Source organism: Camelus ferus, chromosome 10, assembly GCF_009834535.1.
Source record: "Camelus ferus isolate YT-003-E chromosome 10, BCGSAC_Cfer_1.0, whole genome shotgun sequence".
Taxonomy (NCBI): domain Eukaryota; kingdom Metazoa; phylum Chordata; class Mammalia; order Artiodactyla; family Camelidae; genus Camelus; species Camelus ferus.
Genome location: NC_045705.1, coordinates 58,923,818 through 58,950,471, shown reverse-complemented (window position 1 = coordinate 58,950,471; position 26,654 = coordinate 58,923,818). Strand labels below are relative to the sequence as shown.

Here is a 26,654-nt window from a genome sequence, read left to right as displayed (position 1 = left end):
TATCATCAACCAAGTATTATTTACTTCCTAGTAGCTCACTAATACCATTAAAACAGAAAGCATTATTTAAAAAAAGAAAAAACATCTTCCAAATATTTATGGGACATCTCCAGGTGTTAAGTACTATAGTAGGCTCTATTAGGGAGGACAGACATTATTTCTATCTAAAGCACCTGAATAGACTGTCTGCTTATCTATGACTTAGATCACAGAGATACAGACCCCCACTTTTGACAATTCCATCCCCTTCATCCCAATGCAATATATTGAGAACATTTTATAAACTGAAGAATTCATGCACTTAAGCTCACTCCAGTTAAGAACCTCTAGTTTAAAGAACAGGTGATTTGGGGCCTACGATGATAAACATTTGGACTCAACTTACATCCCTAATCTTCTTACATGAAGCTAAGTGAGTGTGCACAGAAGGAAGAGTCAGGCTAGTCAAATTCATCCTGAAATAAATAATGATTGCACTAACATCAGCTTCTACTATCAACTACTTACCGTGAACACAGCCCAGGAAAGGGCAGAATGGCCTCCTCCATGCAGAAGGAGTAGGACTGGACCCTCTGAGCCACTCTTGTAAACTCGAAAAGTGTATGAATAGTTAAAGATAACATATCTAAGCTTTTGCTCACTGAATTTTGTTTTTTTGTTTTTGTTTTTGTTTTTTAATGGAGGTACTGGGGATTGAACCCAGGACCTTGGGTATGCTAAGCATGCACTCTACCACTGAGCTATTTCTCTCCCCCTCACTGAAGCTTTTGACAACTTAGTCATAATAATATTGATTAGAAAACTCAGGCAGGACCAAACTAAAAGCAAAGCTGCAGACTTCCCAACTTAAGAGGCACCTGAACAGAAGTTTCTGAGACACCAAACTACTGTTTTTGAAGCATGCAGCCAGTATGACCACTTTTTCAATGGGGGAAAAAAAAGATTCCCTTTGCCTTAATGAGGTCACAGTCCCTGGTTTCTAGACACTAACACAGTTCAACTCACTTGGATCATGAAACCTTCCCCTGGGTCCTCAAGAGATTGATCAGTTTCAGGAATTTAATTCTTAATCCCTTCACCACACATTAGACAATTATAGCCAAGTAAGATACTGGCATAGTCTTTCAAGTAATATTCTATGCCGTACAAAGAACAGGTAAGGAATAAAAATGAAATAAAAAGCAGGAATAGAGAACATTTTAGAAACTACACTTAGAAAATGTTATAAGCTTACTAAAGAATAAGCCATTTTGCAAAGGATATATCCTTGCCAGTTTCATTCTCTACTTCTACATCTTCCATGGACTCAAAGTACTGACTCCAAGGAACAGGAGAAAAGTCCCGCTTTCTTCCAGGGCTAAGGAAAAAAAGAGATTTCAAGTTAAAAAGAATTATGCATGAAAAGACAAAATCTTGATAAACAAATACTGAGTGGAAATCTGAAATGAAAATAGTAACATACTTTCTTATAAAGGTATGTTTTCATTCACAAAGTATTATATTCAAATGTGTTTTTAAAAGTTCAGATATATATAAAACTTTTAGGATGTTAGGAAATTCCTTAGTATATTTTAATCACAAATATATTGTGTATATACACACCACAAAACCTGCTGGTTTTCTCACTGTGTTTTTGGCTATCGGCTCATTCCTATCCTCTCAACCTACTCCTAGTATTATTCCTGCTACAATAATTTTTGGTCACTAATATTTCTTCATGCCTTTAATTTTTCACATTTTTTCATGCTTCTTTGTCATTTCTCAATCAATCAATATACAACCTTCATAGAAGGCAAACTGGCAGTATCAACATCTTGAATTTCTGAGTATTTATCTGAAGACAAGCTCACACAGAAGTGAAATGACTTATTTATTCAATGTAGCACTGTTTGTAATAGAGAAAAATTGGGAATAACTTGAATATCAGCAGATAACTGATTAAAATAATTTTGGTACATAGAGAAATAATATTCAGTTGTAAAAAAGAAGAAATTATATAACTGATAAAATTCTTTATGTATAGGTAAGATACACTGTTGAGTAAGCAAGCATAACGAACATACTACCATTTAGGTAAAAATGAGAAATATGTATAAACGTAATTGCTTAAATATGTTTAAAATATCTCTGGGAGAAAACTGATATAACATTGATGATATCCTGGGAGGGGAACTATGACTGGTAGTTGAAAAGGACAATTTTCAATACACATCTCTTTCTATCTTTTGATTTTTGAACCATATATTATTAAGAATATTAATTTAAAAAAAATCAACAAATGTCTATTTACAACCTATGCCTTCAACCTTGGATAGAACACAAGAAAGAAACCCTGAGTCATCTCTTATTTCCATTATTCTTATTTCTTTCCAGTAATGTAGGAAATTCAGAATTCTGTCAGCAGCAAAACATTACCTCCTGCCTGGTATCTTCTTGTATATGCTATGGGACCTAATTGAAAACATGTACAAAGTATAATACAGAACTCCTTTTTAAAACTTAAGGTAATACAAAAGCACTCTAGGTTGACTATAATACTGGAAAGAATTACAATGGAGCAGCTGGGCAATCAGGGATGTATTCTTTCAAAAGTCAAGTATTTACTGATTTATCTATTCTCTAATAGGCACTGAAACAGTTCAGTAGTTCCCAATTCATATAACAATAAAATCAACTGGGGAGCTTTTAAAAATACTGATGCTTGGGTCTCACCTCTAGAAATTGATTTAAATGATCTGGGATGTGGCCTAGGTACTGATAAGTTTCAGAGTTCCCCAATTTTTAGAGTTGAGAGAGAGGTGCTAGAAATACAAAGGTAGAGTATATGATTTAGAATGAGGGGTTCAAATTCCTCACAGTGTCTACCATTTCACTATAATTCCCTATAAATTCCTAACAGTATGGACTTGGGCAAATTCAAATTATATAAATTTTTTCCGCCTTCGGTTGCAGTCACTGAGAAAAATAAGATACCTTTTAAAAGGATCTAATACATCTGGCATTTGGTAGTTGCTCATGAATAGGTAAACCTATCTTCTGATAGAAAAACTCCCTCTGTGGAAGTAAACTACAACTTTAGCCTAGACCTTTTGTTTTTGGTTTGCTACTTGCTCTTGAATGCCTACTGGAAAACTAAAAGCAGAACTTTTTTTTTTTTTTCTAGCATTTATTTTTATTTAAGTATAGTTGATTTACAATATTAGTTTCAGGTGTATAGCACAATGATTCAGTATTTTGCTGATTATACTCCATTATAAATTATAAGATAATGGCTATAACTCTCCATGCCATACAACATATCCTTTTTATCTATTTTATACACAGTAGTTTGTATCTGTTAATTCCATACCCCTAATTTGTCACTCCCCCTTACCTCTCATCTTTGGTAACCACTAGTTTGTTTTCTGTGAGTCTATTTCTGTTTTGTATATACATTCATTTGTATTATTTTTTAACTTCATATATAAGTGATATCATATAGTATTTGTCTTTCTCTAAGCATAATATTCTCTAGGTTCATCCACATCACTACTAACGGCAGAATTTCATTCTAAAAGCAGAATTCTTACTGATCAGTCACTCACAAATCCACCTATGCATATACTATTTTGAGTATCTATAACATCCCTAATATGGCATGTAATAGATTTTAAGGATCCATGCATGAAATTTTGATGTCTAGACCTAGGATACCATCATAGTAATAGTACCTAACATTTACTGTACATAATAGTGAGTCACTGTGCCAATTTACAGGCATGATTCTATGATTCTATTTAATCCTCACAAAACTCTGAGTTATTTTCCTCCCCTTTTTACAGATGAAAACCGGATTTAGAGATACAAAGTAACTTGCTCAAGGTTATACAACTACTAAGTGGCAGTGACAAGATTCAAATCCAGTTCCATCACTCTTCAAAGTCTCTGCTCTTTTCTCCAATGCTATGCTAATTCTCAGATTTTTTTTTCTCTCCTAGTCTCTCATTTATGCTTCTGAAAAGTAGTAAGGCTTTATTTAGGGCATATTATCAGAAGTTTCATTTTCAGAGTCTAAATATGGCAGACTTTGCCAAGGCCACAAAGACTTTCCAAGTTGCCCAGGCACTAGTTAAATGAAAATTACTTTCTTCAAGCAGAAATTATGCCTAGGAGAACACCTTCCACTTCTAATCTCCTTCATTAAAAAAAAAAAAGTTCCAGGGACTATCCAACTTAAACCAGCTTATGAGTAATTCCCATTTGGTTAAAGAGCCAATAATCTATACACCTCCAAAGGTTGCTCCTACTCCCACAAAGATTTTTCTGGTATACTCCTAACATCTTCATTTGGACACATAATTATTTATACACTCCATGACTTCAGGAAATTTTGCAACCAATGTTAGGCATGAAGCACACAATAAGGTCCTTACATGAATCTTTATATTCTAGTCAGAAAGAATACTCTGTATTTTAGGCATGTAGTTTTGGTTTAAAAAAAATAGTTTCGTATTCTTTAACACCTAGCTACTTTATGGTCCTTTTAGCCTGTGTAGGCTCTTTTTAGTTACAATTTTTAAAAATGAATTAATTACTGACTTTTTTCTCCATGGAGTCATAATGAAAGAATTCTGATATAACGAAAATAACTTTCAAAAGCATAACAAGGTTAAGTTATACTTTAAAAATAAGGATTTATTCACCAAGAACCTATTATATGTATTAGGGTGGACCTGAGATGGGGTGGTAGGAGATGCTGGGATAATCTTAAAACTAGTGAGACAATGCCTCTACTCCCAAGAAGCTAATATCAAATACCTAAATACCTAACATAATGTACAGATAAATACTTTAAATACCCCTAAGGGGTATAGGTAAAGTGCTGTGAATGTTCAAAGGAGGGAACAAAGATTACTTTCAGCTTGGGAAACAGAGACTTCAAAGAAAAAGTAACATTTAAGCTATGCATTGAAGGACAGAGAGAATTTGGACTGATGATGGAAATAGGGAAATAGGGAGTGGTAAGGAAGATATTTTAGTCAGAGAGAAGGGCATAAATAAGGACCCAGTATGATGCCTGTGATAGGGGACATTGATACAAAACAAACAAATTTTAAAAATAACTGCAACCAGGTGGGAATAATCCAGCAATTTTGAAAACTAAAAGCTGATACAAATAAAAGCAGATCATGGAAAAAGAAATAGTAAGTAATAAAGTGGAGAATATATGTTCTTTTTCTGTTATTTGTGTGTTAGGGTCCCAAAAGTCAGATAGAGTTTGGATGGTACTGCAGAAAATGAGAAGCCAATAAAATGCACAGATTAAAGTATTTCAGAAAGAGCAATGCCTTGAAAAGTATAAGATGGACTTGATTCTGGAAAAAAATGTGCTGCGATAACCTGGGTAGGAGAAGATGAGAGTCTAGGCTGGCAATGGAATTAAAGAGGAAAACATAGAAAGAACTTTCAAAACAACAATAAACAAATTTTAGGAATGTTCAAGATATGGAAGATGACTGACAGTAGAATCAAAGTTAATTCTAAAGTTCTTAACTAATAGATCAATTACTAAGTTCTATAATTTATAAATAAAATTCTACTTTGGGAGATAAATGTATACAGAATTTTTGATGCCAGAATAAAGTTTATTTCAGACCTAACAAAATAAATGTATAATTTCCTCCCACCTCCTGCTACCAGAGGAAAAGTCTGGCAGAGAGGGAACAAAGCAGTGCTGTGAGAGACAAACAGGAAATATGGCATCTCCCTAAACCACGTGACTCAAGCATGTTTATGGACCCTTTGCTAGCGTCACAGACCCTGTTCAGAATCTGATGAACTATGAACCCTCACTCTAGAAAAAAAATGCATACGTTTATATTTTGTACATAATTCCACTAGCTTCAAGAAATCCATCCAAGAATTCCAAATTAAGAGTTCTTGGCCTATACTTTGAACTTAACCTATTTCCAGCAGAAAGAGGACAATTTTTAAAGATGGAGAAAAGAATGAGAGGATACTGTACCCTTAAAACTTCCTGAACCTAAATTAATTTTACATTTACTAGTGACCAAAGGTTTGATTTCATAACCCAGTTCTGCCTTTATTAATTGTGTGACCTTGGGCAAGTCACTTAACTTCTCCAAGCCTGAGTTTCTTCATGTCAGATAGGGTCATAAGATCAGTCTTTTAGGGGTTGTTATAAGGATTAAAGTAGCCTTATCCCTTGGTTACTCTCAAATTAGCTTGTTCTATTTTTGTCATAGAACTAATCATTTTCTAAAATTAGTTTGTTCCTATATTTGTTATTATCCTCCAGTCACTGCACCTAATTTGCTACTAATGTTTGAGATCCATGAAACCAAGAATATTCTCCATTTGTTCACCATTGTACTCTCAAAGTCTGACACAGTTATGATCATCTGCTGACAGTATGAAATGAATTAATGTGCATAAAGTACTTAGCTCAGTGTCTCAGTAAATGTTTATTGTCATTATTGTACTATTATTATGCTTTGAGGCTAATAAAAAGAATCCTCCTTACTGAGTCTTGATAAGGCTTCCAGTAAAAGGATACTACAAAGCTACATTAATCAAGACTGTGGTATAAGCATGAGTAGACATATATTCTAACATTCAGTCCGAATAGAACTGAGACTCCAGAAATAAACTCTAACCTTTATAGTCAATAGATTTTCAACAAAGGGACCAAGACAATTCACTGAACAGTCCTCCCAACAAATGGTGTTAGGACAACTGCAAAAGTATTCATGCAAAAAGTACGAGAAGCTGGACCCTCACACTACATACATAATTAAATCAAAGTGGATCATAAACCTAAACGTAAGAGCTAAAACTTTATAACTCTGAGAAGAAAACACAGGAGTAAATGTTTGTGACCTTGGGTTGGGCCACAGTTTCTTAGCTACAGCACCAATAGCAGAAATGATAAAAGATTTAGGAGTTGGACTTAACCAAAATTAAAACTATTCTTTAAAATTATATATAGTTTTTATAGTATGGCTATGTATAAATTTTCTTAGGTTAAATTTTATTTCCAATAATTATAAGCTTTGTGATCATTAACAAGTTATCTCTGCCTCAATTTCCTCAACTGTAAGCTCTGAGGTATGATTACAAATAGGCATATAATAAGTACTTCATAAATGCTAGTTATTACAGAAATACTGTTCACAGCTAAGCCACATAGTATACTGACTATATTTTCTTTATTATACAACTTCTTACTTTTTTCCAGAATTAATCATTGTCCTTTGTTTTATTTGCTTAGTTTTCTATTGAACTATCACTAAGTGCTTCTCAAATTTTTTTTTATAGACAAAAGACATCAACAAGCATTTCACAAAAGGAGAAACACAAACAGCCTACAAACATATTAAAAGGGTCCCAATTTCATTCACTGTCAAGAGACAATTTTTTTTAAACAAAAGGAAATCAGAGCTTAATAACATGTATAGAGGGGAGAAACCAAGGAAAATGGACTCACTCCAAAAGACATAAAATTTTAAATCACAATAAGGTATCATTTCATACCCGGCATGTTGACAAAATATAAGAAGCCAGACATTACCAGGTATTTGGGGAGGATCTGTATCAAATGGAGCTGGCATCCATTGCTGGTGGGAGTGTAAACTGAAGCATCACCTGGTAAAACTGAACTGGTGTGCTTCGATTTAGTAGTTCATGGAAGCATTTCCATAAAAGCAAAGAATAATAACAAGCAAGCTAAATGTTTACTATCAGTGGAATGTACAAATTATAATATACTCTGACAGTTGAATACAGCACAGATGTGAAAATGGATATGCTAGAATCACATGAAATAACACAAATGAATCTCAAAAATATAATATTTAGAGGAAGAAATAAGCACAGAATAAATGCAGTATGATTCTATTAATGATAAAGTTCAAAAACAGGCAAAACTAAATAATATCTTTTTCTGAACACATAAGTACATGGTATAACTATTTAAGAAAAAAAGCAAGGGAATGATAAATGTGCAATTCAAGATTGTGGGGAGTGGGAATGCTCTTGGGGAGAGGCAAATGGGCTTCTAAAATGCTGATAATGTTCTATATTATCAGCTAGGTGGTAAACATATGGGAGTTTATTTTATTCTTCTTTAACCTGTATATATATATTTTAAATTTTATGTATATTTCATAATTAAACATTTTTAAATTAAAAAAAAACTTTTGAGAAATCTGTAAAACTTCTCTTAAAAAGGTCAATAACATTAGATGATGTATCAGGTTCATTTTTTCTTTGGAAATTCCCTTTTCTGGCACCTTCTATTCATCTGCTCCAAATTGGAATGCTTGCTCTCTGAAAAGGATAAATTCATGTCATTTCAGCATCATCCTGGGAATTCCCCTTGCTTTCCTCCTGTGTTGGATCCCTCATTCCCATATCCCATATTTTTCTTGATGCACTTTCTTCTTTTGGTGGAACACATCCTTCATTAGCTTCCTGAGAAAAGGGAATTAATTTTGAAACTCTGCATGTCAGAAGATGCTGTTACCCATTTTTACACTTGACTGACAGCTTTCTTTGGTACTGAAATTTTATGTCAGGGACTGTTTCCATCAACAATAACTAGGTACCTTAAAGGATACAACTTTGGTTACAACAACTGGTTAAAATTACATGTATGTGTGTGTAAAAAATACACAAATATGTAAGTCTCTATTTCATTTATTTCTGCTCTGATCTTTATGATTTATTTCCTTCTGCAAACTGGGTTTTGTTTGTTTTTCTTTCTCTAGTTGGTTTAGGTGTAAGATTAGATTGAGTTTTTTGTTTTCTGAGGTAAGCCTATATTGCCATAAACTTCCCTCTTAGAACTGCTTTTGCTGCATCCCATAGGTTTTGGATGATCTTGTTTTCATTTTCACTGGTCTCAAGGTATTTTTTAATTTCATCTTCAGTGATCAGAAAAAAGAAGTTACAACCAATACCACAGAAATACAAAGGATCATAAGGGACTACTATAAGCAGATATATGCCAATAAAATGGACAACCTAAGAGAAATAGACAAACTCTTAGAAAGGTATAATCTCTCAAGATTGAACCAGGAAGACATAGAAAATATGAACAGACCAATTACCCAGTACTGAAATTGAATCAGTAATTTAAAAACTCCCAATGAACAAAGGTCCAGAACCAGATGGCTTCATAGGTAAATTCTACCAAACATTTAGAGAAGGGTTAACACCCATCCTTCTGAAACTATTCTAAAAAACTGCAGAGAAAGGAACATTTCTGAACTCATTCTATGAGGCCACCATCACCGATACTAAAACCAGACAAAGGTATCAGAAAAAAAGAAAATTACAGGCTGATATCACCAATGAACACAGTAAATGCAAAAATCCTCAATAAAATACTAGCAAACCGACTCCAACAATACATTAAAAGGATTATACATCATGACCAACTGGGATTTATTTCAAGAATGCAAGGATTAAAAAATATCCACAAATCAATCAGTGTGATATACCACATCAATGAACTAAAGAATAAAAACCATATAATCATCTATACTACAAAGCTACAGTAATCAAATAGTATGATACTGGCATAAAACCAGAAATATAGATCAATAGAACAGGATATAAAGCCCAGAAATAAACCCACACACTTATGGTCAATTAATCTATGACAAAAGAAGCAAGAATATACAATGGAGAAAAGACAGTCTCTTCAATAAGTGGTGCTGGGAATACTGGACAGTTACCTGTAAAAGAATGAAATAAGAACATTCTCTAACACCATATACAACAATAAACTCAAAATGGATTAAAGACCTAAATGTAAGACCAGACACTATAAAACTCCTAGAGGAAAACATACGCAGAACACTCTTTGACATAAATCACAGCAATTTTTTTGAACCACCTCCTAAAGTAATAGAACCAAAAGCAAAAATAAACAAATGGGATCTAAATAAACTTAAAAGTTTTTGCACAGCTAAGGATACCATCAACAAAACGAAAAGACAACCTACAGAATGGGAGAAAATATTTGCAAATGATGTGACCAACAAGGGACTAATTTCCAAAATACATAAACAGCAAATACATGAAAAGATGCTCAACATTGCTAATTGTTAGAGAAATGCAAATCAAAACTACAATGAGATATCACCTCACACCAGTCAGAATGGCTATAATTAAAAAGTCCAAAAATGATAAATGCTGCAGAAGGTGTGCAGAAAAAGGAACCCTCCTACACTGTTGGTGGGCATGTAAACTGGTGCAGCCACTACAGAAGACAGTAAACTAAAAATAGACTTGCCATATGATCCAGCAATGCCACTCCTGAGCATGTATCTGGAGGAAAATATAATTTGAAAAGACACATGCACCCCAATGTTCACAGCAGCACTATTTACATGGAAACAACCCAAATGTCCACCAACAGATGACTAAATAAACAAGAAATTTTATATATATATAGAGAGAGAGAGAGCGAGCATGTGAGAGCAAGCGACAGAGAATGGAGCCATAAAAAGGAATAAAATAATGCCATTTGCAGCAACCAGGATGGACCTGGAGACTGTCATTCTAAGTGAAATAAGCCAAAAAAAGAAAGAAAAATACCATATGATATTGCTTATATGTGGAATCTAAAAAAAAAGGACACAAATGAACTTATCTACAAAACAGAAACAGATTCACAAACATAGAGAACAAACTTATGGTTACCACAGGGTAAAAAGTCTGCGAAGAGATAAATTGGAAATTCAAAATTTGCACCTCTTGGGGAATGATGGAAATGTTAGCTATCTTTTTTTTTTTTTTTGGCATGCTAAGCATGCGTTCACCCTGAGCTATACCTCACCGTCAAAATTCATCTTGTTTTTTTAATTGAAGTATAGGCAATTACGATGTGTTCGATTTGTGGTGTACAGCACAATGTCCCAGTCCCTCATATACTCACATATACCCATTTTCACATTTGAAATGTTAGTTATCTTGATTGTGGTGGTGGTTTCATGGGTGTATACATCTATCAAAATTCATCAAATTGTACATCTGAAATATGTGTATTTTACTGTACAGGAATCATGCCATAATAAAGGTGTTAAAAAATAAAATCAGCTGACAAGCAACCTTAATTCCATATGTAACCTTAATTCTCCTCAGCCATGTAAAATAATATATTCACAGGTTCCAGTGATCGAACCCAAGTATCCTTCAGATATCATTGTTCTGTCTGCCACATGTTTCTAAAGACTTTGTATTATTTGAGAAGAATGGCAAAAATATTGATTCAACTTGTCCTTTTATATATTAAGTATGCATGTTAAAACGTCTAGGTCAAAATCCTAAGGACTCCATTAAAAAACTATAAGAACTAGTAAATAAGTTCAGTAAAGTTGCAGAATACAAGATTAATATACAAAAATCAATTGTATTTCTATATACTTGCAATGAACAATCTAAAAATGAATTTAAGAAAACAATTCCATTTACAATAGCGTTGATAAAATATTTAGGAATAAATTAACCAAAGAAATGCAAGATTTGTACACAGAAAATTATAAAACATTGCTGAAATAAATTTTAGAAGACATAAATAAATAGAAAGGTATCGCATATTCATGGATTAGAAGATGTAATATTGTTAAAATGGCTTTACATTTTAACAGATTCAAACTAGTAACTATCAAAATTGCACCTGACTTCCTTGCAGAAATTGACAAGCTAATCCTAAAATTAATATGGAAATTTGAGGGACCCAGAATAGTCAAAACAAGTTTTAATGAAAAACAAGGTTACAAGACTCACTTCCTAAAGCTATAGCAATAAATACAGTGTGACACTGACAGATATACAAATAAATGGTATAGAACTGAGTTAAGAAATAAACCCACGCATGTGTGGTCAATTAATTTTGACAAGCGTGCCAAGATACTTCAATGGGGAAAGAGGAGTCTTTTCAATAAATGCTGCCAGGACAATGGGTATCCACATGCAGAAGAATGAAGCTGAACCCATTCCTCACATCATACACAAAAATTAACTTAAAATGGATCACAGACCTACATGTAAGAGCTAAAACTATAAAACTCTAAGATGAAAACATAGGCATAAATCTTCACAAACCTGGGTTAGGCAATGACTTCTCAGCTATGATACCAAAAGCACAAGAAAAAAATAGATAAATTGAATTTTATAAAAATTAAAAATGTTTGTGCTTCAAAGGACACCATTAAAACATGAAGACAACCCACAGAATGCAAGAAAATACTTGCAAATAGATCTAAGGAACTTGTATCTAGAATATATAAAGAACTCTTATAACTCAATACAAAGACAACCCAATTTTTTTAATGAGTAAAGGATCTGAATAGACACTCCTCCAGAGATGATATACAAATGGCCAATAAGCACATAAAAAGATATTCAGCATCATTAGTTATTAGGGAAATGCAAATCAAAATCACAACAAAGAATCACTTCACACTACTGAGATGGCTGTAAACAAAAAAAGACTGACAATGACAAGTGTTGGCAAGAATGTAGAGACTCTGAACCCACATACTTTGCTGATGGGAATATAAAATGGTACAGCTGCTTTGGAGAACAGTTCATCAGTTCCTCAAAAAGTTAAACAGAGAGAAACCACATGATCTAGCAATTCCATGCCTAGGTACACCCAAGGGAAATGAAAACATATGCCTACATAAAAACTTGTATATGAATGCTCATAGTGGCATTGTTAATAGTTAAAAAGTTTAAACAACTCAAATGTCCATCAGTTATTGAATGGATAAATAAAATGTGGTATATATCCATGTACTGGAGTATGATTTGGCAATAAAAAAGAATAAAGTATTATAACATGCTACAAAATAGATGAACCTTGAAAATATTATATTAGCAATAACAATCACAAAAGATCACATTTATTGTATAATTCCATTTGTTGTAAATGTCCAGATTAGGTAAATCTATAGAGACAGAAAATAGATTGGCTGTGTAAGGCTCAGAGGTTTGGAAAAAGCAGGGCTAATGCCAATGGGTATAAAGTTTCTTTTTTGGGGTGCTGAACTTGTTCTAAATCAATTGTGGTAATGGTTGCAAAATTCTGGGAATACGCTAAAAAAATTGATTGTATACTCTAAATGAGTCAGTTGTATCATATGTAAATTCTATCTCAATAAAGTTGTTACCAAAAAATGATAAGGTGAGCATTCAAAAATAGATTGTATCATTACTACACTAATAGAGAAAAAAAATGGAATGAGAAAAAGAAACACAGGTCAGATGACACAAACAAGATAAGATGGCAGAAATAAATTCAAATATATCAAGGATAGATATAAAGGATAGTATCAAGAATACTCTAGGTCTGAAATATCCTCAAATGAGATTTTTTTTTTTTGATTCCAGCTATATACTATTTAAAAGAGACCAGAAGTTCCAAAATAAAGACAGACAAAGACACAGTAGGCAAATATTAGCCGAAACAATTTTAGGTTAGCTACTCTTTCTCAAAATTTAGGGTATTTTTCTATCAACTTCTAATAAAGTACTGCTGTAGAGATTTTTTAACAATCTTTAAATCCCCTATATTTCTAAATTTTAATCTTGAAGTAGAACAGCTTTCCAGGGGAGACTTTAAACTTTCTCTTCTATTGAATTTATATCAATTATACATGTTTTCATTCCCAACATTTATATTTTGTTCTCTGAAACAAGGTTCCCTTTTTTGTTAAAAAAAAAAAAAAAAAAAAGAGCATCCTGTTCTTGTTTCACAGATGCCATGTTCTTTCTTGTCTCTGACAAAAGATATTAGTTTTTTTTCAGTACTTTCATTTTAATAATACACATTATTTTAAATAATTCATATAATATATAATTAATAATGCATATAATAATATGTATTATTATTTTCTTTTCTCATTTTGTTTTGGTCTCCATCTTTTGTGTTAGATGCTTTCCCTGGTGATACTGTGAGAAAGCAGGTTTGTTGACTATTGAATACCACTGTACAGTTATCAAGTAGAGGCCCAGCCTTTTAAATGGGGGACTCTTCCCCCAAATATCAATATCTGCATGTCTTTTCTTTTAGGCCAGTCATTTCTCCAGGAAGAAATCCTCCAAGCTCCCACCTGAAGACTTAAGACTAGCTGTGAGTCTTTGGGAAAAGGATCTGAATAATCTCATTTGTTCACTCATTCAACAAATACTCACTGAGCACCTACAAGATACTATTTTAGGCACTGGGAATACTGCACTAAACAAAAAAAAAGACAAAACCCCCTACTCCTGTGTTAACACTGTAGGAGACATAAGCAAAAATTTGTAAGGTAGCAATAACTACCATGGAGAAAAATAAAGCCAGAAAGAGGGACAATGAGTATCAGGTCGGGAAGGACTGTAATTTTAAATCAGGTGGTCAGGAAAGGTATCTTTAAGCAAAGACCTGAAGAAGGTGAAGGAGAAAGCCATGAATATATTTAGAAGACAAAATATGTACCTTCACTTAATCCCTGCTTCATCCTGTTGCTTTGTCTTTGCCCTAATATGCCTACTATTTCTGAGTCCAGACCCACTCTGGTTCAATTCCTTCAAAAGTTAACCTGTCTCTCATTATTGAGAAATTTATTTTCAATAAGTTGAGGGAAAGGAAAAGATCTGGGAGTCTAATGGGGTCAACCAATCCTCCTGTTTTTAGCCCCCTTTCAGAGGTACCCAGCACCTACAATTCCTGAGCCTGTATGGGGTTGTGATATGGATTAGCTTGCACTTTCATTCTCCTGCGGGTAGTTTTCAGTTTGCTTTCTTTTAGTGAGTTAATATTCTTCAATTTGCAATCTTCCTAAATCCTGTTGCTATATTATCTTCCCTCCACTTCTTTGTCCTTCAGTTATATTACTTTTTCCAAATTACATTACTATAATTTAATGGGGTTTGGGGAGAAAATGGAGGTAAGTGCGTGATTTAATTTCAAAAACAACTCTCTAGGGTAGCTACTATTATTCCTCTTCTGCAATTGAGAAAACTAAAGTAAATAACTCAGCCTAGCTAGAATCTTATTCTTAGGGTCACTTTGTTATCAGTTTTCCATACTACTCTCAAAATAATACCAGGTTCTCTCTCTGTTCCTAAAATCATCAAAGCTAACAACGAGCACCCAGAAATCCCCAGGAAGAGATGGAAGAGGACTGGTTCCTGCTGTAGGGACAACTGGTAGAGGGCCCTGGTAGCAAGCCTGAGCACCACTGAGACGAAAAAGAAAGTCAAGGTTTACAACCATAGTAATAATAATATTTGAGGGAGGGAGCAGATTGAGTGAGAAGGAAGAAACAAAGATAATTCTCAAGTTTCTCTGATGTCATTCAAAGAGAGACAACAAAGGAGACCTGTTTAAAGAGTTTCAACTTACTAGATACTGATTAACCATGTGCTTGAAAATCCTACATCCTATCCCTATTACTTTTCTGGGTTGGCCATTGATGTGAATGTTAACTGGGCATCATGGAATCCAAAAATGGAAACAGTAGCATTTTACACAACAGTCCTGCATTAGACAGGATGGGATACTAATGGGCCAGTACGTTTCAAGCAAATGAATGAAACCTTACCTCACTTAAAATCACTTCCAGATAAAGACATTTAGTCCATGGGAACTTCCAACTTGCTGAGTCAGATCACACAAAAATATACTTTGCTTTAAATGGATGGATAAAGACAGACTGCTGCAGCACAAGAACTGTCATCTTGTATCTCTGTTAATAAAGATTCTGCTTTACCCAAGTTAGAAAATTTCCTAAATTTTATTTCTACCACTCATCCAATATAAGAACAGCATAATTTATAACTTCTTTTTCCAAAACCCTAAAAGTAAAGAGAAAAAAAGAGTACAATGACAGCTTTACTAAAATGATTGGGCCTCAAACAAAAACACAACTCCTGAGACTTCAGTAATGAAAGCAAGAAAAGTAGACAGAATACAAGGCTTTTTGGTATTTTACAGAGGCCAACTAGAACTGTTCACTCTTACAAGGACAATGTGGGTGGCCATACTCAGGTGATCAGTAAACTATTCTACTTAGACATCTCACAATGGGAAGAAAATAAGCAGGTTTGGGGACAGAGTTTAAAAGCCAATAAAGTCCATATAGAAGACTCTAATGAAGTGTGTTTCAGAACCAATGGCCATAGAACCCCCTCCCCAGACTCATCTGAATGCCATGATAATCTAGGATAAAAGACAAATAGCAAATATCTTTAGGGTAATTATGTTAGAGATTCTTTCCAGTCACAACTTGCTTATACAAACAGTTAATGTAATTCTAACACAATTAAAGAGACATCTGGGTATGCCCTGTATGGCAGGCACACTTCCTGGGCACTTCCTGCTGGAAATCAGCAGGCCCAAAATTCCAGTGATGAATAAAACTTGGTTCTTGACTTCAAAGAACTCATGCCTGGAGGGAAATAGGCAAGTAAATAGTCACTGTATACTATAGTAGTTACGACAGAAATAAGCCTAGCATACCATGAGAGCTCACAGATAGGACATTCAACCTTGTTCAGGGCACTTATGGAGATGGAACAAGGTCAGGGAAGGATTCATAAAGATTATGTCTGATATGAAGATTTTGTTAAACCAAACACCACAAAAAGTTGAAGTACTATTCTTATTAAACAATGACCTGGGTAGGGAAGAGGCAAAAGTACAAATCCTTTAATTACCAATAAAGATTACGATTTCCCAATTTTCAGTGAGAAAAATGTTAGCATATTCCCCAACTTAAAAACAGGTTGTTGGGAAAACTGAAGTACATTTCCCCTGACTAACGGTATTATGAAACAATGCTAGATTCTCTGGGAAGCTCTACTCTCAAGTCTACTCAGCCATAATACACTAAAATGCTATCTGTGATGAGACTCAGCTAGTAATAAAGATATAGTTCAGGTGATTAACACAGAAAACTGAATTTGAAGTGATATTAATATATCTTGACACATGGTTCTTAAGTTTAAGGAAAAGCTGGTTTAATTAAAAGGATGAGAAGGATTAAATGAAATAACCAGACATACATGTATCTGTGCTGGGTACTTTACAAGCATCAAAATTTAATCCTCACAACAACCTGGGCTATATTTTCTTAATAGGATATAGAGGGATATAAAAATGGAATCATAGAAGGATAAAAATAGGTCAAAAGTTCATTTTTGTATACTGTCAATAATCAGTTTTTTTTTTTTATTATTTGGGGGGTGATTAGATCTAATTATTTATTTTTAGAGGGGGTACTGGGGATTGAACCCAGGACCTTGTGCATGCTAAGCATGTGCTTTACCACTTGAGATAGACCCTCCCCCCTTTCAAAGCTTCTTCTTGTTTTTTTTTGTTTTTACACTTTATTTATTTATTATTGTATTATTTAATTATTTTATTCTGGTTGGGAAGGTAATTAGGTTTGCTTATTTTTAAAAGAGGTACTGGGGATTGAATCCAGGACCTTGTGCATGCTAAGCATGTGCTCTACCACTTGAGCTATACCCTCCCACAATAATCAGTTTTTAAATCTTACTTCTATGCTCAACAAGTTTGGCTCCTACCTCCCATTTACTTTCCTACTAAATTCAGGATGCACAATTTGAAACTGTTGGAAAAAAAATCATGTGTCTGAGCATTATCCATTCATTGATCAAATGTTTGTTGAGCTCCTGTGTGCTAACCACTGTGAGGCAAGTAAATAAAATACAAAAGGAGTTTACAATTAAATTAGTGAAGGTTAAGCAAAATAGATCACAATCTAGTTGTTAGAATAGATAAAATACTGTATATACAAGGCACCATCAACTGTAAGATGAATTATAATTTTATGTACCACTAAAAAAAAAGAGCTACCAATTAAAGTATGACACACTTTAATCATTTAGAATTCATTTTATATTTCTTGAAAGAGCTCTTTTATACTTATATCAATTCATCACTTATGGATATATAGAAAAAGGAAAATGAGAGCAAAATAAAATACCTCATACTAAGAATCCTACTCCCTTCTGAATCACTCTAATATAGTCCTGTGTGCCTCACAAGAACATTGGTGATAGAGTGCCTCTTAAAACTAAATACTTGCTCATATGCTGACTTTACCATTATATAGAGAGAGCTATCTTACTTTTGATTCTCACTTTAGAAATACTGCTTAATCCATGTGACTGAACACCTGTCCCTCCTCATAACCATTCAGTTCTTAGTGATTAAAAGAATGCTCCACTTTTGTCTCCAGGATTTTCTTCCAAGCTGCCAACACCTATTTTGTGAGTTTTGATTCTGGTCACGGTGTTTACTCATGTACAGGCAATGAGAACCAAGTTAGAGCTTACCTGACCAGTAGCAATTGTTAAGACATTATCATTTTAAATATGAAAAGAAATGTATCTTCAAATATATGAAATCCAGTAAATAAGTTACCATTATATAGCTTTACTACTTAAATAATGATTCCACATTTCTATCATCCCTCTCCTCAAAAACAACTTTCTGTATCATCTTCTTCCTCGAGAAACATAAAATGTTGACATTGCCTAGGACATGACTATGGAGAGCTTTTAATGCTAGCTTTTAACAGCTGAGTGTTTGTTCTCATCCCTACACTTGTTAGAGTATAATTGCTAATTGACATTTGCTCTCTTATACTAGTGGACTTGCTTTCAGGTTTGGGGAATGACAGAGGAAGAGATAAATTGTTAAATTTTGATAAAATAAAAGTAAGAAACAGGCATGACTCTTTACATGTAAGAGACTAATTCCAAGCATGAGTTTCAACCACATGAGTATTTTAAATCTCAAATTAAGCCAAAGTATTTGTAAATATAACACACTTTACCTAAACGCCAGTGTTGAAATAAAGTACAGATTCTATTATTTTATGAAGTGAAATAGCTTTCAGAAGAAAGGGACTGTAGCTTTAGTTATGCCATCTTAATGGAACTGGTGAGGAAATAAGGTTTTTCTTATAAAATGAGGCTAAATAGGTCTAGGATTTGGTTTTCTCATTCAGTCAGCACTTAAGTAGACAACATGCTAGGCACCGGGAAATTAAGACACAATTCCTACCCTTAAGAAACTCATAGTCTTGAGGAGTATACAGCTGACCAATAATTATAAGTCAAACAGATAAGTGCTATATCCAAGGCTGGGGCATGGAGGATGCGCTCCTTGCCTACTATGTGATGATGCCAAAACCAACTAACTTATATGACTGCTATATATTAACTGCTAAGGAAATAACGGAGAGGAAGAGAGAGAGAAGAAAAGGAGGGAGGGAGGAAAAAATTTCCCTGCCTACTTAGAAAATAAGGAATAAGAAATGTAAGTTGTGTTTTTAAGTGAATGTGTCAAATCCAAATAGGCATAATACACTTCAACATCCATTAGGCTGCTTAAGTCTGTTAGAAGAGTTACTAATGAATCATGAGCTGCACAATAGCGACCTAGTCACTTTTGTCACAAATGCCCCAGTTTAGGAGTCTTGTGGAGACAAATACTGAAGTGTAATTGCAGCCAGCTATTTAAATCAAGGCACCACTGATTTTAAAAAAGAAAAAAAGTTCTCATTAGCACACTTTGAAGAGAATGGAAAGAATAGAAAGAAGGCAACTAAATGGCTGTCTGGAGTCATGGTAGTTTGGTGTGTTCATTACTGTTGATAAGGGCATCCTTATTAAAGCAGGAAAGTTGGATTCTAAAAACTACGTACTGGATCAGACTATTAGAGATCATCTAACCCAAATACTACTTTATGTAAGGAAGTAATTAGCTGCCAATTATGTATCAAGCAGTGTGATGAATTCTGCAAGAAAAATATCCCCCTTTTAAAGATGGAGAAATACAGGCTCAGAGATGTAAAGTAACTCACGCAGAGCCACTTTACATAGCACTGGAGCTTGGATTTATACTCTAGCATGTCTGGTGCCAAAGTGTTCTTTCTTCTACACAACTGTGAAGCCCAGGAAGAGGACAAATAACTTTACCAAGCCACATGGCTTATTAGTGGCAGACATAGGATTTCCACTTATACCTGGAAAAAGTCCACGGCAAAGGGAATACGCAGTGGTATGGTGGAAAGGAAATGACAGTAAACAACTCCAGCCTTCTACTATGGCTTCGAATGACTAGAATTTTCAACATAATCTCTTATTCAATCTTCAAAATATAGAGTTGACCCTTGGACAATGCAGAAGATGAGGGGCAGGACGTGGAGGTGATCCTCCCCACAATGGAAAAATCTATATATAACTTACAGTTGGCCCTCCATATCTGCGGGCCCTCCATATTCAAGATTCCACATACATGAATTCAACCAATCATTGATTGTGTAGTAGTGTAGTACAGCTGACCCTTCAACAACACAGGCATGAACTGCGTGGGTCCACTTACACAAGAATTTTTTTCAATAGTAAATATTGCACAATTGGAGACTGGTTGAACCTGCAGATGCTGAACCAAGGTATATGGAGGGCCAACTATAAGTTGTATGTGGATTTTACACTGTGTGGAGGGTCAGCACCTCAACTCCCTATTGTTCAAGGGTCAAATGTATTCACTATTGGAAAAAAATCTGTGTATAAGTGGACCCGCTCAGTTCAAAGCCTTGCTGTTCAAGGGTCAACTATATCAGTAGTATGTGCTTGGGACTGGTTGTCGGTACTGTATATGAACAACATCTAAGTGTGGCACATAAGTGGACCATCCTTTTGATACTGCTATTAATTAAAACTTTCTTCTCTAAAAGAAACTATTGCATAGTATGAAGGAAAGTTTTTCCTAATCAACCAGAGGTGTTTTCTCAAATCTGACACCAAGTAACATAACAAGAAAGGCTCATTAGGTTAAAAAAAAATTCCAATTACCCAATTTTGGAGACACTAAAAAGAAACAGTTGCTGACAGTAAGTCTAGCAACAATGGAAAAATGGACATTCACTCAGAAGTGCTCTCAGATCAAGGGGCTCAAAGCTGGCATAAGGGGGCAGAGGGAGAAAATGGGGGAGGAAGGGAAAGAGAGATATCACTTCCTGTATCTGTGCTGCAATGAAAACAGTAGGGAATTTGATCAGTTTCCCCTGCTTTCTAACATCAGGACTTGGGGCAGATGCTGTTTACTCTCTACTCCAGACATTCCTTTCCCACTTCCCACCACTTTCAGTTCCCTAACGGAATTCTAAATTGCTTCAGATCTTTTGTTATCTCTCCTCCAGCCCAGAGGAATGAATCAGAATTGGTCTAAACCAGTCATAGTAATCCCTACTGCCAGTGTCTGGTCTTAGGATATACATGTGAACCAGTTCTGGACAAAGAGACTTCAGGAGAAAATCTGCTGTGTTGTTTCCCTTTCCTGGAAAATAAAAAAAGTGACAAACCAAGATAGAAAAAGGCCTTTGCCCCTGTTCCCTCCTTTTAAGTTGGAGAGAGACAATAAAAGTAAGAAGAAAGTGGAGTTGCAGTAGCCATCCTGCAACCATAATGTGACAAACAAGAGAAGGAAAAGCCAACATCTCTATGGATGGCAAAAGAAAGGATGCAAAAAGCCTGGGTCCTGATTAATAAAGAAGAATAACTGAATAAACTCTGAACTTCCTATTAATAAATATTATTTATTTTAATAGATAATATTTTCATTTAAACCACAATTGTTAACAGAAAATTACATTATTTCACATTGCTGTAATTTGTTAATCTGAACTTGAGAAGTTTTGTAGGTTTAGTTGTGCTTAAATAATAAATCTGTTGAGTTGTATAATTATGTAAGAGTAATAAGGAATTTACTCTTATACACAGGAACTTATCCCTAGTTTTATTTTGTAAATATTTAGGTAACATTAAATATAATATTAAACGCTAAGTTTTTATCATATTTAACATATTTATATAATATAATGTAAAACATTAAATATAACTTGTGTCAGTACTTGGGATGTAAAATATTTTTCCTTCAAAAGGGATTCATACAAATTGAAAAGCACCATATTTCTTCAAGGAAGACTCAACATCATAAAAAATGTTTATTCTAAGTTAATTCACATATTTAATATAATGCCAATAAGAATACTATCAGGCACTAGTGTAGCTGGTTAGTTTATCTGTAAGAATAAACAAGTAAAAGGAGCCAAGAAAATCTTAAAAAATGAAGCCACCTCTACCATCTACTAAAACATAATAATACCGCTAATTAAAAGCATAGTAGTGGCACAAAAATAGGCTGATGGAAAAGGAAAAAAATTCATAAGCAGACTCAAATCTATGTAGAAATTTCATATATGATAAAGATGTCATTTTATTCAGTAGGGAAAAGGACTGATTTTTATTGAGGTGAAATTCACATAATGGGAAAATGACTTTTTAATAAACCGTGTTACAACAATTGGATAGTCTATGGATAAAGATAATACTGGATAAAGATAATATTGGATCTGTTCCTCATTTTTCACATCAAGATAAACTTAAAATGGATTTAAAAAAAGAAAGCATACAGATCCTGGAAAAAAACATATAGGAACTGCTTTATATCCTGGGAGAAGAAAATGTCTTTCTGTGATCCAATATCTGGAAGCAATGGATTTTATTAGATAGATTTGAGTACATTAAAATTTTTAAGCAGAACTCTTTACATGGCAAAAAATATCATAAGCAAAGTAAAAAGGCAACTTGGAAAAATATTTTTAACACTTAAAAAGAGAAAACATTCCTACTACATAAAAAGCTTTAAATAGCTACTTTGGAAAATACTTCGGCAGTTTCTTAAAAAGTTAAACATAATTTACCATACTGCTCAGCAATTCCATTCTTAGATATTTACCTAACAGAAATGCAAACATACTTCCACACAGAGACTTACACGTGAATGTTCACAGCAGCATTATTGAAAATAGCAAAACACTGGAAGCAACCCAAGTGTCCAGCAACTGATGAATAAATTGTGGCGTATCTATACAATGGAATATCATTCAGCAAAAAAAAAAGTACTGATATATGCTACAACATGGATGAAACTTGAAAACATTATGCTAAGTAAAAGAAGCCAGCCACAAAAGGCCACATATTGTATGATTTTACTTATATGGTATCTCCAGAATAGGCAAACAGAAAGTAGATTAATGGCTGCCAGGGGGAAGGGGAGTGACTTCTAACAGGTAAGTAGTTTCCTTACAGGATGAAGAAAATATTCTGGAATTAGAGGTGGTGATTGTACAACCTTGTATACTAAAAATCACTGAACCATATACTCTAAAATGGTGAATTCTAAGGTATGTGAATTATAACTTAATTTTTTCTGAAATTGATAATTAACATAAATAGAAACACTAAGATTTAATTCTTTTAGTAACTCAATATGTGACCTTGAGCAAATCACTCCACTTTGCCCTTTATTTCTCTGTGTGAACAGCTCCTAATAAACTTACATAGTTGAATGAAAAACTATCTGATCAGATATGAATAAATACACAGCTTGAGGTCAAGGAGGAAAAGCTGACATCATAAGATACTTGAGAGGAGCACTTCTACTTCATAAAGAATGAGTTTTCTCATAGTTCTCAACATAAAATAATTTACTAGTTACCATTTCTTAAGAGCTTATGTGTCAGGAAGCATTACTGCTTTTTACATATATTCTCACAGCACTCTAAGGTAAGCAGCACTATCCCAGTTTTAGAGATAAGAAACAGACTATGAGAGGTTAAATGACTGGAGTAAATACTCAAGCTAGGCTTCAAATTCATATCTCTATCACTTCAAACACCAATCTCTTTGCACCAAGGTATAACAAGAACAACAATGGACTGAAAATCTGAAGTCTGAGTTTCAGAAGTCTTATTTCTGCCACTTAATGATTCTATGATCTTAGGCAAGTCAATGAACATTTGAGTTTTCTCATTAAGAGAAAATATTAACCCTTGCCCTAACTTACCTCATGAAGTAATATAAAAGAGCACTAATATATACATGTCAAAGTACTATAAAAGTGTAAGAGATAATTATAGAAACAAAATACTAATGGTGAACTAAAAACATGTTGAAAAATGAATCATTTTAATAACCTATAGTCTCTCTAATGGTAATGGAATGTACTAAAGTAGTGATTTTCAAAACATCCTCAAGCACACCAGGTGTTACAGACTGAACATTTTTGTGTCCCCACAAAATTCACATGAAATCCTAACCCCCTATGTGATAGTATTTGAAGGAAGAGCCATTGGGAGGTGATAAGGTCATGAGGTAGTCCTCATAAATGGGCTTAGTACTCTTATAAAAGAGACCCTACAGAGCTTCTTTCCCCCTTCCGCCACATAAGGACACAGAATACTGCCATCTAAGAACCAAAAAGTGGTCCTCATCAGACACAGAGTCTACTGATGCCTTGATCTTGGACTTCTTAGCCTCCAGAATTCTGAGAAAAAAAAAAATGGGTATTTTTTTGTTATGGCAACCCTAACAGACTAATACCAGTTGCAAATAGGGCTCTAAAATCAGAATAGCTCCAAAAGGTTTAATTAAAAAGTTCAAAACCACTGTTTGCAGCATCATCTACTGGCCTACATCTATCAAGGAACAATAAAACCAGGATTTCAGGCCTTATTCAAGAGAGTGCTGGTGTTCTGAAAAGCAAATGGACTCAAGAAACTAAACTTAGATTGGATCCTGATTCTGCCACATACTACTTGAGTGATCTTTAATCTCAAAGTCTGAATTTCCTTACTTACCAATGAATGGAAATATCTACCCTGCAATGGTGTGGGCAGATTAAATAAAATAACATACATAAAGCTACTATCACAATGACTGGCATATAGTAATAATTGAAAAAGAAAAAGTAATTGCTATTATTGCTTTATCCAGCAATACTCTGGAATTATGAAATCCAATTGGAAAAACTAAATTATGCAAACTCAAGAAAAACCAAAAACTCAAAACCACCCTGAATACACAAACACATGTAAATAAGGTTTACTGAAATTGAAAATAAGAGATTATGAAAAATATTCAAAAGAGACAGTCTTATAAGGGACTGTCAAAGGAACAGGCCCAACAAGGTCTGACTGAGGAAAAAGGAAGACTGAATCCTAGAGTATTCGCAAAGGAATAAGATACACAACTCAAATTAAGTATTGCCAACAATAACAACTATGAATCCAAAAAACACAATGGGTCTCAGAGTCAAGAGACCCAAGTCCCAGTCCTAGCTGACCCTACCAGTAAGTTTCTAAGGTGCCTTAGTATGAGGAAGGTTTGAATTTCAGTTTTCCTATTTAGTTAGAGAAAATACAGTCCCCTGCCTCTTAGTTTACCTTACAGAATGCAGATTTCTCCAAGTCTCAGTTTCCTCAACTATACAGTGAAGTGGTAAGATCATTTCAAAGCTCTCTTCTAGCTTTATGATTCTAAGGGGGAGAGAGTCTGTATTATCACTAACATTAGACTTACAGGCATGCCTATATTCCAATAAGGAAGTAGAAAATACAGGAAAATAATCGCTTATACGTAGAATCTAAAAAAAAGGACACAAATGAATTTATCTACAAAACAAACAGACTCACAGACACAGAGAATAAACTTATTTACCAGGAAGTAAAGGGGATGAGAAGGGATGAATTGGGAATTGGAAATTTGAACCTCTTGGGGAGTGATGGAAATGTTAGCTATCTTGACTGTGGTGGTGGTTTCACTGCTGTATACATCCATCAGAATTCACCAAATTGTACATTTGAAATATGTGTAATTTACCATACAGGAACCATACCACAATAAAGGTGTAAAAAAGTAAAATAAATAATTAAAAAATTAAGTGGGGCAAGACCAAAAAAAAAAAAAAAAATACAGGAAAATAAGCCACATGAGGATCACATAAAATTCACCAACATATGCTCTTCTGTTCACAATACTACAAAGAAGCATCTTTTTAAAGAATTTTATTTTAGGATAAGCAGTTAACCTAAATTAAGGAAACCAAAGCACCTATTTAAAGAGGTTAAGTTACTAACAATCCTCTAATCAGTAGATTTTATTTTCTCTTAGTATTTTCCTTCAGTTCATCTTCAGAGAACTTATTCTGACAAAGTGAGAATCTAAGCTCTAGTTAAACTTATCTGAAGCATGTATAGTTATTAAAAAGCTAATATTTTTATACATTTTTACAGAAGAGTACTGAAAGATCAAAGTTTAGTTTAAGAAAGGCAGCAACTAAGATACATATCAAAAATAAATGTTACATTAACTGTATACTCCAGGTTAATTTTCCCAAATAATCTGTTATGGATCAGCTTCCAGATTCTCCTTAATCATGTTACAGTCCTACCTTTCTGTCTTCCAATGCCAAATCAATCCTCATTTTACCTTATATGTAGCTTTCTACCACCTCTTTGTACTGTGCATCCATCCACCTATCTTCTCCTGTCAAGGTTTTCTCATTTTTCTACTATGTATCATAGTCAGGTCTCCACTTCAATTCTTAGTTTTCTTCCCTGGTTTTTCCAATCATTCTCACAACCCCTTCACCCCACTGTTCTAATTTATAGGATTCTCCTTTCTCTTCATTCTTAGGACCTGCTTTCACAGTACTGCATCTCCTACCTTCATCTCCTTTTTGATCAGTTTTTGTACATGTTACTTATTCAGAA

The 26,654-nt window shown here is 34.1% G+C and overlaps 1 protein-coding gene across 2 annotated transcripts in view; it reads right to left on the bottom strand.

Annotated features, from left to right (window-relative positions):
• Nucleotides 1–26,654, bottom strand: part of PPME1 (protein phosphatase methylesterase 1) — a 60,270-nt gene that overhangs the window by 32,045 nt on the left and 1,571 nt on the right. For both annotated transcript variants that reach the window (XM_032489343.1, XM_006181588.3), the window contains exons 2-3: nt 1,264–1,357; nt 508–600 (exon numbers count right to left, since the gene is read on the bottom strand). In XM_032489343.1, the coding sequence (XP_032345234.1) occupies nt 508–600; nt 1,264–1,357 (187 nt within the window). The remainder of the gene's footprint in view (nt 1–507; nt 601–1,263; nt 1,358–26,654) is intronic.